The following is a 12294-nucleotide window of genomic DNA, read 5'->3' on the forward strand; positions in this document are numbered from 1 at the left end:
TCAGCTTTTGACTGGCTTATAGTCGATACTTATGGATTATTTCTGCTCATATATGTTATCAAAGCTGTTATCAAATCCCAATACTAGCATTGAGCGAGTTTATTAGCAATTGCACAGCACACACGAAGTATGAAGTTCATTGAGTTGAATTCAACATAAACCGATATCCCGGTTCCAGACTAATGTACAAGATAAAACCCAAGCGCCGCTATATCCCAAGGAGAGGTTTGGGGGTAGAAACACGTATGCAAAGAACATGCCACAATTGAAGAGTCGAGACGAAAACCGACGCACCCAGCTTGTCTGCAGATATCATCCACTCTATTTCCCTTGTCTTTGCTTGTGCTTGGGGTTCTTGGAGCTGCAAAGAAAGATAAAGTCAGTGGGACCGTGGTTTTAGATATATCAAAGGCGGTATAGGAAGCATTGGACTCACCAGATAATGTAAACGCGGTTCTTGCGTCGGACGGGCTAGGTATCTTGTCAGCATCCATGCCCCCAAATTCCCGCTCTTTTCAACAAGCAGAGCCATTCAAATCCATTAAGACCATACCTTGCAGCCATCACACAGACGCTTGACTGAAGAGCGAGTCTTCATCCCCCGAACCTGCTCAAGCTGCCGGGCAGAGCCGATGGTGCTAGTAACAGCATTGCTGCCTTGTGTCTGAGAATTGCGCAGCCTCGTGAGGCTGTTCCGGATCATATGCGAGAAAGGACGAAGCGAAGCAGCTCCGGGTATGCTGCGGCGAGAGACGAAGGGGAAGAGTTGGCGGAGGGCCATGGGGGCTCCGAGGACGGAGCGAAGGGAGAACATGGTCGTGATTGAAGAACTTTCCTCCCAGCGGTGGTATCGAGGCGCAGTGCCTCACGTTTCAAGTCGTCCGGGGACAGGGAATTGGTGATGTAGGCCGGCGTAGATGTGTTGCTCCGCGGGTTCTCGTTTGTCGCGGAAGATTTGCCCGGAAATTTAGTTTTGCCGATGATCCGACTCTGCTCCAAGTACAATGTCGAGTTGACTTGCCATCGATCATTTTTCAGGCTTTTGAGATACACGTGGGAACAGTACGCTTTATAGCAATAGTAATATGTGAATGGTATTGATATTTGATAGAAAAGAGCCTTTTTCACAGGAATCTTTATCATACAGTAGAAACAACCTCCCAGTCTATAGTCGAGACCAAACGCCGAACGGGAATGAAAGCACGGATGGGTTTTGTACTTTTAAGCCGCTAAACAACAATAAAACATCATCAAACGATTCTCCTTATATCAACACTCAAGAGCGGAGGAAGGTCTTATAAGTGGGCGACTCGGTGTGCTCGCTGAACGGGTATCCCAAGTCGTGAAGGAAGGACTCGAGGTCTTCCTTCTCCGGAGACGGGCACTGGATACCAGCAAGAACCTTACCGACATCGCCGCCGTAGTTGCGGTAGTGGAACAAAGAGATGTTTTGGTTGGGTCGGAGGGTGGTGAGGAACTTGGCCAGCGCGCCTGGTCGCTCGGGGAACTCGAACATGAAGAGGCGCTCGTCGGCAACATCGCAGCGGCCGCCCACAAGGAAGCGGAGGTGACGCTTAGCCAGCTCATCATCGCTCAGGTCTCGGGTGGTCATACCATCCTTCTCCAACTCTTCCATGATCTTGGCCAGATCGTCACGGCCGGTGATGGCAGAGAGTTGAATACCCATCAGCACATCGGCATAGTCCTCCTGGGCGTAACGGTAGCTGAAGGCTGTGACGGCGTGAGGAAGAATGACCTCAACAAGCTTGGCGAAAGCGCCAGGCCTCTCGGGGATCTTAACGCTCAACAGAGCCTCCTTCTTCTCGCCGAGAGCGGCACGCTCGGCCACAAAGCGAAGACGGTCGAAGTCCATGTTGGCCCCGGAGGTGATGGCAATCAGCTCACGGTTGACATCAGGGCTGGGGTTTTTGGCAATGTATTTCTTCAGACCGGCGAGACCAAGAGCACCAGCAGGCTCGACAACGGAGCGGGTATCCTCAAACGCATCCTTAATGGCCGCGCAGATCTCATCGGTGGAAACCTGGATGACCTCGTCGATCACATCACGGGCAACACGGTAGGGTTCCTCACCCACAGACTTGACGGCAGCACCATCGGCGAAAAGGCCAACTTCGTTCAAGAAAACGCGGGAACCAGCATCCATCGACTTGGCCATGGCATTGGCCTCGTAGGCCTCGACACCAATAACCTTGACCTGGGGAGCAATGCGCTTCAAGTACACACCAATACCAGCAATCAGACCACCGCCACCAACACCACAGAAGACGGCCTCCAGCTTGTCGAGGTTGGCCTGGCGTAACAACTCCATACCGATGGTACCCTGACCAGCAATAACGTACGGATCATCGAATGGTGGAATGTTAGTAAGACCATGCTGCTTCTCCAATCGGTGTGCCTCATCCTTGGCGGAATCGAAATCCTGTCCGTGGAGGACTACACTTCCTCCCAGACGAGCAACGTTCAGGTGCTTGATGGCAGGGGTACCGGAGGGCATAACAATAGTGGCGGGAATTCTCAACTTGCGAGCAGAGTAAGCGACACCCTGCGCATGGTTTCCGGCAGAGCAAGCAATGACACCCTTCCACCGCTGCTCAGCGTTCAGGTGAGCCATCTTGTTGTATGCGCCACGGAGCTTGAAGCTGAAGACAGGCAGAAGGTCCTCTCGCTTAAGCAAAACTCGGCTCTCCAGACGGTTACTCAAGTTTACGGCATGGTGAAGGGGAGTTTCATCAAGAATATCGTAAACGCGGGAAGTCAAGATCAATCGCAGATACTAGATATTCCAGACCGCGTGTTAGCATCGGACTAATATGTACGACGGAGCTGATCGATCTCACATCAGGGTATCCGTTAGGAAGTAAAAAGGCCTCGGGAATGCCCCAGTTCGGAGGCAATCCGGGGCCCGTTTGTTCGTTGCGCTCTCCGGGGGGAGTTGGGGTCGCGGCGTATTCGGTCAAAGCTAGCCCACTCATCTTGGGCAGGATGGGCGTCGAAGTGCCACTGGTGGTGCCATTGGTGGCGGGTTCTTCAGACATGGTGACTCTAGAGGAGTTAACCTGAATGACTCTAGTAGCAGAGGCTCAGGGGTGAATAATTCAAAACCGATGAGAAACCTTTAGGCCTTGCTGTGACTCTTTTTTCCTGGAGGCGGGACCGTGATCGGAGCACATTATGTCATCAACCCTGGTCCCTAGCCCTAACGGCTAAATCAAGGTATAGATTGGCAGAAAGGGTAAATTTAAGTATTGTACTATGTTCCATTTACACTATAGCATCTTGCAAATGATCATGGCAGCTTTAAAAATCATCTATGACATGAAAACCTGGGGGAAAGTGGCCGATAAGCGGGCGGATAAAGATGGCGGTGAAGCCCACTTGGAAATTGCGTGCTTTCCATTTGCTATGGAGACGACCTTGGCCTTCTACATCGATATGTAGCTATGGCTCAGTGACATTGATCATGGATCCCTATAGCTTCAATATTCAGAACCACTTCAATGTTCAATTTATGGGTTTAAACTTTGAAATATCAATGATGTCTCCAGAAGCTTCCCTAGCTATAAAGCGTCGTCCAATTGTGTCTGCATCGAGGTGAATCTATAATAATCGATGTGAAGATTGAATCCATGGAAACACAGTGCAGATTTACCTTCATGTTTATAGAAAGATGTAGTCTGAAAGTTGAGCTCAGGCCAAACCCCACCGGGTCACGGTTAAGCTGCATGGCCCGCCGAGAAAATCTCCCTTGGCAAGTCTCGACGTCATGTCCTAGCATCTCTCGCGTGCCGATAACCACCATCCACCATCCCCAATCGAAAGGGCATTTACCATACCTCAGCCAAAGCCCCAACTGTGAAGATCTCGTCGGTGTAGGATCTAAAAGCGATCATACCAGCCTCCCCGAGTTCCCTAGCGCGACCGACCCGCGCGCAACCACCGCCAGTCCAGGCCTAAAGCTATACACCTCCCCATCAAAATGAGTCGCGAGCCTCTCCCGTCATCCATGGATGACAATCTCGGCAACCCGTAAGTCCGAGCCCGCCTCGATGCTCACAAGCTACGCGCCGACAGCACCTGGGAGGCACAACTCGAAAAGACCGTCTGCTAACCCCTGCTTTGACCAGGGTCTTCCGCGAGGAAACCGGCCTCCAGAAATTCACCAGACGCTTCAAGGAGGAGCCGCTGATCCCACTAGGTACGTCGATCAACATCGGCATCCAGTACCCATCGCCAACCCCAGCCTGCTAACACAATGCCATAGGATGTGCCGCAACATGCTACGCCCTCTACCGCGCCTACCGATCCATGAGAGCTGGCGACTCCAACGAAATGAACCGCATGTTCCGCGCCCGTATTTACGCCCAAGCATTTACATTAGTCTCTCTCGTGGTAGGCGGCATGTACTTCAAGACCGAGCGCCAACAGCGCCGGGAGTTCGAGAAGGCAGTGGAAGAGCGGAAATCACAGGAAAAGCGCGACGCGTGGTTGCGCGAACTGGAGATTCGTGATAAGGAGGACCGCGAGTGGCGAGAGCGTCATGCTAGCATTGAGGCGGCCGCGAAGGAGGCTGGTAAGAGGCCATCGGAGCCTGATGCGGCCCGGTCTTCGATCGAGCCTGCGGACGAGAAGTCGATTGGTGTTCTTGATGCTGTCAAGGCTCTTCTGGGTCGCAACTAAACAATTTTAGGGGTTTTCGAAGATCAGCTGACATGTGTAAAATATCATGGTTGTACTTGTATATAGTTGCCGAATCTCCATTTTGCATACTTCATTTACATAAGCTTGTTCTTACAGGTGTAGGGTGCTAGTAGGAGATGAGTCACATTAAATTCATACTTGTGCGAAATAGGGTAGTGGCTTGATTTCCAGGTTTCTCGCAAAGTATGCCACACGTTGTACCCCGTGTTGATCTCGATGATCATGACCTTTCGGAGCCGAGGGCTCGGGTTGACGTGAGTGGATGGGACAGGACCCGACTACATAGCTTCTATTCTGCCCCATAGGAAAGAGCCTCTGGAGCTCAGGTTTTAGCGTTGAAGATCTAAAGACACCAGGAAAAGACCCGTAGAGTCAGGGTCAACGGAGAGTCCGTTGACGGATCGACCGTTCATGTTACCTTTTCAGCGCTGCCTCGGATTCATGTGAGATCGACACTCCGACAACAGAACCCGAACAAACTTTTCGGCCTTGCAAAGGTACAGTTTTTCAAAAACGAGGAAACTTCCAAGGCTAGAACCTTATGCAGGCATCCTTCTCGTGTCTTTTCGGAATGAGGTCAATTGAAACATGTCAGGGCCAGGGGGTAAAAAACCTGGGGAAAACGGAAACCAACCCTAACTTAAGTCCAGATGTCGGCGCGCCGAGGTGGTTCCTGCCCCGGAACTCGCAACCACTACCGCGTTAAATAGTCTCATCCACTAGAGCTTCTTGTTGCACGGCCAATAGACTTTCGGACCCCTGTTGTGATTCCGTGATCCACCCTGTTCGTCCGGGTTGTTTCCGTGACAGTCGGCGCCTCCTGCAGGGTCGGAAAGACCGTAGGAACCAGGGCATGACGTCTTGCCATCGTGTAGGGCCGAGGCCTGATGTTTTTCTCATTTTTGATTTCTACTAGTGTATATAATATGCTGGACACCCCCGTTGGGCGAGAGTGGATCTGCTTTCCTCTATCACATGCGCCTATATAGAGATTAAAGACGCCAATTCCTGTCCAACATTCTCGCATCCAGCAAAGTCCAAGTCGTATTACTCGAATTCACTACAATCATGTTGTCTTGGGTGTACCCTCTTCGACTCGTCCAGGCCCTGTTTGCCTTGGCTTCTATTGGCCTGACCGCATTTGGTATGTCGCATGTTGGCGCCCCCTTTGCGATTAATACTAACAACGACTAGTCATTGCCACCCTCTACGATGAATGGTCCTTCTCCAACACCGTCTATTTCGTGCTTTTCAATGGCTGCTGGACCCTTGTTGTTGCTGTCCCCTACTTGGGACTCGCGCCTTTGTGGCTCCCTCGCTTCTCGCACGAATTCGTGATTCCCGGAATAGAGATCATTACCTCCTGCCTCTGGCTCGCTGGTTGGATTGCTCTGGCAGCTCAGATCCCAGGCCCCAGCTCCTGCAACTACCCTAGCTGCCATGGCCTCCAGGCCCTTATCGTTGTGGGTGCTGTTGAGTGGTGAGTCGCTGTACTACAAGAGTGAACAACCCAATACTAACTGTCGACTATAGGGCCCTGTTCCTTTTCACAAACGTCTTCGCCATCATGGATATCGTGAATTCGAAGCGTAACACTCGTGACCGCGAGGCTCGCCGCAGTGCGGCTCAGAGCCAGGCTACGAGTGAGGCAGCCAGTGAAGTCGCGAGCGTGCACCACCCGGAAGTCTCAGAGGTCAACGGTCCTGCACATGTCTAGGCCAACCAGTTTATCCTATGCGTCTGATTGTAATTGTTTGGAAAGCAACTTAATCATAATTCCCCGGGGCGCTTGGCTTGGAGACAAGAGACGATTACACGACTACACGGGTGGATCTACGGGAACCGGTTGACGATCTTGAACGTGTTTCTTGATGACTAGTTACATCTACGTGATGAATTGTTGTATATTTCATCCACTTAATAATATGATAATGGCCTCCTAATGACTGGAGTTTAATTACCCCGCACACTATGTCCCGTCTATGAGGTTTGAGCATCTATCAAGATCTTGCAGTGTCGATCACGATGATCAAGAAGCTCTTGGAACCCCTCCTCCACTGTCCCGTCGAGCTTTATCTTTGCCGTGATCATTTCCTCGGGCTTGAGTTTGCCTTGAAGTTGTAGTAGAGAATGCGAAATTGCCAGAACGAGGAAGAAACCTACTATGGCTCAATGCTTCGATCACTTGCTTGAATGACACCTCGTCATAAAAAGCAGCCCCCGTGTAGTTAACGTCCTATCCGCGATCGTCAGATCAGTGGGACGAATTCATAGTTTTGGGGTCTTGTGGAAACATTAATGGCATAATCAGGCTTATGCCGCGGTGCAATAGGGTATTTATGTATTTAATCGTGTCAAGTCATTCATTCATTTCAAATCACCAGCTGGAAGCCTCCTTTATTCAATGTTGAGCTGAAAGTACCTCAAGAATTCACACAACGCGGGCACGCCGGGTATAAGCCCCAGGTAGTCGCCCAGAAACATTCAATCCAAAAAAAAGAAAAGAAAAGAAAAATCGTTTCCGCCAATTGCACAAGACCAAACAAGAGAAATACGAAAATGATGTCAAGGAATCAGTGAGTCAAATCAATTCCATCAAGTTGCGGCGTAAGTTGTGTCGAGCCGCCTGCCGAATCGTGATACCCAAGGACTTCCGCATACATGATAGTCTTCCAGACATCAGCTGGCAAGTCCGCTTCGCTAAGTGACCAGTCAAATGTCTCCGTAGATTCGGGCTCGTCATTTGGATCATGATATGGTGCGAGGTAATGCGATTCCAGACCCTCTGCAGCAGAACAGCGCTGGGCGGGATCTAACTGGAGAAGTTTGTCTAACAAAGCGATAGCTGGTGATATTTAGCTTCTGGAGAGTCCACAGTGAAAAAACGTGAGGCTTACCCTTTGCGCTGGTACCAGGGATGAGCTTCGACAGGGGTTTCTTTTCCCTCTTGGGAAGAGAACGGATGAATTCCAAAGTCTGCAAACATAGGTCAGATGAGTGCAAGGTTTAATATAAAACGAATGATCACACGAACATTTGGACTGGTTACGTTGTCGATCACACTTGCAGGCGGACTTCCGAGCAATTGCGTGATCACGCAGAACTGGTCAATATGATTCTTGCCCGGGAAAAGCGGCCGTCCTAGTATCATCTCGGCAAAGATACATCCCACACTCCACATGTCGACCTTCTCGTTATACCGTCGCCAGGTGAGCATGATCTCTGGAGCTCGGTAGTACCTCGTGGAAACGTAGCCTGTCATTTGTAATTCCTGGCCACGAGCTAGGCCGAAGTCGCAGATCTTGAGATCGCAGTTCTCGTTGACTAGGATGTTGCTCGGTTTGAGGTCGCGGTGGACGACACCTGCTGAATGGACGTATTTGAGACCACGCTGGATGTGGAGTTAGTTGTGTTCTCGGAAAGTTGTGCCGGTGTGATTACCATTATTTGATATAAGAAGTATTGGGTGAATTGGTTGTCCACCTTCTTGGTCTTCAGAAGCGTATGCAGGTCTGTTGCCATCAATTCGGTCACGAGGTATCTTTTTGGTGGAGTTAGCAGTGTTTGTTGGTAAATCTCAAGGATGCATACATGTCTTCAGATGGAGAGATAAAGATGTCGTTGAGTTGTATAAGCTGGATCGATTATTTAGCATCGAAGAAGACTTGATATAGAAGGTGATTGACGAACATTTTCATGCTTGAGATGTTTCAATAGTTTGATCTCACGGAACATGTGTTGAGCGACGACGCCCGACTGGAATGGCTCTGCAAGCTTCTTCACGGCAACGGTCTGCTTCGAAATTTGGTCTTTGGCAGAACTGGTGAAAGAAGATGCACCTATCAGTTGATGCCTCCTCGCGGGGGAGAGTGCAGAGATATCCTACCAGACCAGGCCTGATACGCCGACCCCGATGGGCTCGAGCTGGCTGTATCTACAGATTTACATAAGTCAATAGGGATTCTCTAAGGCTTAGTATTATGAGGTCGGGTCGATGTGAACCTGGATGTGGTTTCAAAATTCACCCCCATGATGGTATTCTGGGTGAACTGGGCCATAGCTCTGCCCGGGGCAGATGATGGATTTGAGAAATCAGACATGGTCAAGGCTAAAATACCATTGGTAGCAAACCCGTGTCTAGAGCTGAAATCAGACCAGTATCAATGTTCGGGAGTGGTGGTGGCAACCACTTTAAAGTATTTTAAGGATCACGAGTTCAAGGCAAGAAGGGCAGAAATGGGATTCAGTTATAATTAAGGAATCATACAAAGGAGCCTCCCGTGGCAAGGCCGTTTTGTTACATCAGTGGCTGGCAGTACGAGAAAGCCAACAAGCTGGCATTCGCCAGATCTGGTTGGTGGGCACGCGCCCCACTGATCTTCCATGTTTGGCAATACTATTGGCCGCTCGATTATCCCGTCCAATCCGGGACGCCACCCTAGGGTCTTCGGCGGGCCCGATTGTATGACGAGGATGTCTTCTCCAGGTGCCGTGAATGGTGCTCACTGCCACATGGGCATGGGCCATGGCGATTCTTTCACCTGGCTTTGTCAGGTTGCAAGGGGCCCCTCCCGAGCCGTAGTGCGTCGGCCCTCATGTAATTGGAGGCATCTGGGGCCGTCCTCAATTGAAGGTTGTCTGAGCTCCATCAATGGATCGGCTACTCCCTGCCTGGTCTCGTGATCGGAAATGGGATTTCCTGGGTAGATGATCGTTTCCATTGGTTCCGGGATCCATTCAAAGGTATACACAGTAGCTACGGAGGTTATGTCTTTGAAGACTCAATGACGTCATAAGACCAAAGCTAGCATTCCCCCGTCGCGCCAAGCTAATAGAAAATTCGTTCAGATACATGGAAAGGGAAGCTATTGTAACATATTTGGCACATCGATGAAACTCTCAAAGAGTCCATCTTGATAGTCCGGCACCGGCACGGGATCTGCGACATTTTCGAGTGCGCCTGACTCGACCCTGCCACTGTCCTCATCTCCGTCCCCATCCCTCGCCGATCCGTCGGACCACGTACTAGCCGAAAAGGTGGGTGACGGGCATTTCAACGCCTCAATGTTTGCTCCTAGCATATTTTGGGTCATCATCGCAAGTTGTAAATTAATCTTTTGGTCGGCGCAGTCCGCGTGTTCAAACATCAAATTTTTGAGCTGCCAAACTTCTTCTTTTAGCACGTTGACTTGGGCGAGAAGAGTCTCGCGCTTCGCGGTTTCGACGTGCAGGATGCTTTGAATCTGTTCATGTTCCTTCTTCTTCTTCTTGCGGCACTTGTTCGCGGCGATACGATTTCGTTCGAGGTGTCTTGCTCGTTCGGGACTGACATTATCGCGAGAGACGTAGGCCCTGGAAGATCGGCGGGGCTTTCGGGTGGAGCTCGCGTGAGCTTCGGACTCTTCGGCTGCGCATAAATCTTGTCTGGTCTTTTCTTGTTGTTCGCGTAGACTTCGGATTAACGAATCCTTGCTGTCTTGTGATATGTTCAAAGGGTTGAGCCAGAGGTGTGATGGCTCGTCGAGTGTTGGGAGGCTATTCAGGCTATTCGAGAAGACATCGTTGGCTGGTGGCTGAAGTAGCGTGGTCATGGTGAAGGGATCGGTATCGGATACGGCCGGGATAGGTAGACGTTCAATTCAGGTATATAAGAATTTATAGTAAAATAATAGGAGGGCCGAGGGAAACCCTAGGACATAAGAAGGTCTTGAGTGGGAACAGGAGGGGAGATCGAACAGGGCCTTATATACGAAGAGCAGGTTCCAAGTCAAGAACCATAAAATTCCCCAAAAGAGCACGTAACCGGATTATGATGCACTGGGAAGGACCTGGCAACGAACCGAGTTATTCCCGCCAATCCCCTTGCTTTGCTGGACCAAGTCTAGGACGAGTCAAGACCACTGATATGAGCTGACACCGCAGATCCAAGGACGGAAAAGCTCGAGCCAAGGAAAGCCCAAACCGGGCATTTGACTCTCTTTAAAGTTCTCGTTTCAGGCCCAACCTTGTGGCTGAGCTTTTTGTCGGGAGCGATCCTGTTGGAAGCTCCCCCGGTGGTGCAGATAGGGGAAGGGTTGATGACGAAGATCACAGGTGGCAAACTGCGGGTTGGAGGAATCATCCAAGTGAATGGGATTTTCAGCTCAAGAGTCTAGAACGACCAGGTTTGGTGAAAGTTTCCATCTTAGTTTCTTGGGGCGGGGAAGCATGATGTCATAGCACGAGACAGCCAATATCATAAATCTGCATCGCCCTTCATTAGGTCGGTTGTGCCGGATGAATCGTCCGTTTTGTTTTTATTTTCTTCTGGTTTCCAATAGTACTTTCAACCCCTCGACTACAAGGCTTGGTAGCGGCTCATGGCGGACGGCGCCGGCGCCGTCGCCTATACTCGGCCGGGAAAACATCAACGTCAAAGATCTAGAACATAGAGATACCCATGAATGTAAAAAAGCTATTCAATTACTTATATGTACAATGATGCACTGCGGGAGATGAAGTCATGTGTCACAAGGATTATGAAGTAAGTCACCGGGATTATGAAGTAACCTGCTCATCAATGTATCGTCTCATGGTCTCAAACTCGGATTTTCCAGTCTGTGTACAAAGTCAGCTTCCTATATTGTATGAGAGCACTAGATCCCGATAGAATAGTCATACCGAGAGCAAATATCGAATATGTGCCTGCGACGAATGCAATTAGCTATCGTGATAACCCCCGGGTCATGAACACAGTGACTCACCAAGTCTGTCACCTCCCGATGTCGTTCGAATTCCTGTCGAGCATAATCGTGTAGCTCATTCCGTGTAGCGGATGGAGGGATTTCTGCGTCAATTGATGTAAGTCTTGATGGCGCTTCGAGAACACCACAGGGAGGAAAGCGTACTGTTCAAGGCTCGCACGACCTCTCGCCAAAAGGCCAGGACGCGTCCTCTTTGAATGAACTACCGTCAATGTCAGCTTCAGCTATATCGATACATTGGTAATCGGGGAAAGCTCTCCCGTAGCTTACGTGGTCTAGACTGATCGCCGGCTTTTTCAGCTTCGACGACCGGCCGTGAGAGATTGCAGCGAGGAGGCGGATAGAGGGGCGCATTGTGCTAGTCTCAGATCATGCCTGGAGAAGAAAATGGTCGACGATTACAATTGGTTCATTTATTGTCGCCTATTTGACTGAACATCGCGAGATGCTTGCGGGCGGTCGAGTTTGAAGTGTTTCCGTATTACCGTTAAAAACGGTCATGTGATGTTTCTGCTCCTCGTAAAGGTCTTCTCCCGGTAAGATCCTTGTAATGGAAGTTTCGCCTTATGGATTCCATGAATTGAGGCATCTTATTTCATAGGAGTCGGTTTAAATCAAAATTTAAAAAAAAGGGTTCCTTACACTAGAAGGACAAAATCGACAGGAAGTCCTGCTGTTAAGCTAGCAGCGCCTTCTCTTGCCACCTATCAACTTTCAATATATGAAAATCTTTGTATCTGACATGGCCGCGGATCTAGATCCATCAAATATTGAAAGAAACGGCAAGAACCGGTGGAGGAGATGAATACGGCTATTTTGAGTCTATTTTCAC

At 49.9% G+C, this 12294-nt stretch overlaps 7 protein-coding genes across 7 annotated transcripts; 2 read left to right on the plus strand and 5 right to left on the minus strand.

Moving 5' to 3' along the window:
* Positions 1 to 321: 321 nt before the first annotated feature.
* Positions 322 to 814, minus strand: N7443_005860 (50S ribosomal protein L36; the record flags this gene model as incomplete). The annotated part of the gene is made up of 3 exons (XM_056885916.1): positions 322 to 361; positions 437 to 471; positions 554 to 814. 3 exons carry the CDS (start codon positions 812 to 814, stop codon positions 322 to 324), a joined length of 336 nt encoding a protein of 111 aa, XP_056741364.1.
* Positions 815 to 1276: 462 nt separating this feature from the next.
* Positions 1277 to 3056, minus strand: N7443_005861 (threonine dehydratase, biosynthetic; the record flags this gene model as incomplete). The annotated part of the gene is made up of 2 exons (XM_056885917.1): positions 1277 to 2794; positions 2859 to 3056. The coding sequence occupies 2 exons, from the start codon at positions 3054 to 3056 to the stop codon at positions 1277 to 1279; spliced, it is 1716 nt and encodes a 571-aa protein (XP_056741365.1).
* Positions 3057 to 3997: 941 nt separating this feature from the next.
* Positions 3998 to 4698, plus strand: rcf1 (respiratory supercomplex assembly factor RCF1; the record flags this gene model as incomplete). Its single annotated transcript, XM_056885918.1, has 3 exons — positions 3998 to 4047; positions 4146 to 4216; positions 4283 to 4698. 3 exons carry the CDS (start codon positions 3998 to 4000, stop codon positions 4696 to 4698), a joined length of 537 nt encoding a protein of 178 aa, XP_056741366.1.
* Positions 4699 to 5787: 1089 nt separating this feature from the next.
* On the plus strand, positions 5788 to 6436 carry N7443_005863 (MARVEL domain-containing protein; the record flags this gene model as incomplete). The annotated part of the gene is made up of 3 exons (XM_056885919.1): positions 5788 to 5863; positions 5914 to 6199; positions 6253 to 6436. The coding sequence occupies 3 exons, from the start codon at positions 5788 to 5790 to the stop codon at positions 6434 to 6436; spliced, it is 546 nt and encodes a 181-aa protein (XP_056741367.1).
* Positions 6437 to 7292: 856 nt separating this feature from the next.
* Positions 7293 to 8819, minus strand: N7443_005864 (uncharacterized protein; the record flags this gene model as incomplete). Its single annotated transcript, XM_056885920.1, has 8 exons — positions 7293 to 7564; positions 7617 to 7695; positions 7754 to 8110; positions 8161 to 8260; positions 8311 to 8354; positions 8410 to 8539; positions 8606 to 8653; positions 8722 to 8819. The coding sequence occupies 8 exons, from the start codon at positions 8817 to 8819 to the stop codon at positions 7293 to 7295; spliced, it is 1128 nt and encodes a 375-aa protein (XP_056741368.1).
* A 765-nt stretch (positions 8820 to 9584) lies between these two features.
* Positions 9585 to 10310, minus strand: N7443_005865 (bZIP transcription factor; the record flags this gene model as incomplete). The annotated part of the gene is made up of 1 exon (XM_056885921.1): positions 9585 to 10310. The coding sequence occupies one exon, from the start codon at positions 10308 to 10310 to the stop codon at positions 9585 to 9587; it is 726 nt and encodes a 241-aa protein (XP_056741369.1).
* Positions 10311 to 11256: 946 nt separating this feature from the next.
* Positions 11257 to 11816, minus strand: N7443_005866 (LYR motif-containing protein 2; the record flags this gene model as incomplete). The annotated part of the gene is made up of 5 exons (XM_056885922.1): positions 11257 to 11316; positions 11380 to 11403; positions 11463 to 11545; positions 11607 to 11664; positions 11733 to 11816. The coding sequence occupies 5 exons, from the start codon at positions 11814 to 11816 to the stop codon at positions 11257 to 11259; spliced, it is 309 nt and encodes a 102-aa protein (XP_056741370.1).
* Positions 11817 to 12294: the final 478 nt, after the last annotated feature.

Source organism: Penicillium atrosanguineum, assembly GCF_028827265.1.
Source record: "Penicillium atrosanguineum strain IBT 20685 chromosome Unknown utg000004l_segment0_segment0, whole genome shotgun sequence".
In the NCBI taxonomy this organism is placed as follows: domain Eukaryota; kingdom Fungi; phylum Ascomycota; class Eurotiomycetes; order Eurotiales; family Aspergillaceae; genus Penicillium; species Penicillium atrosanguineum.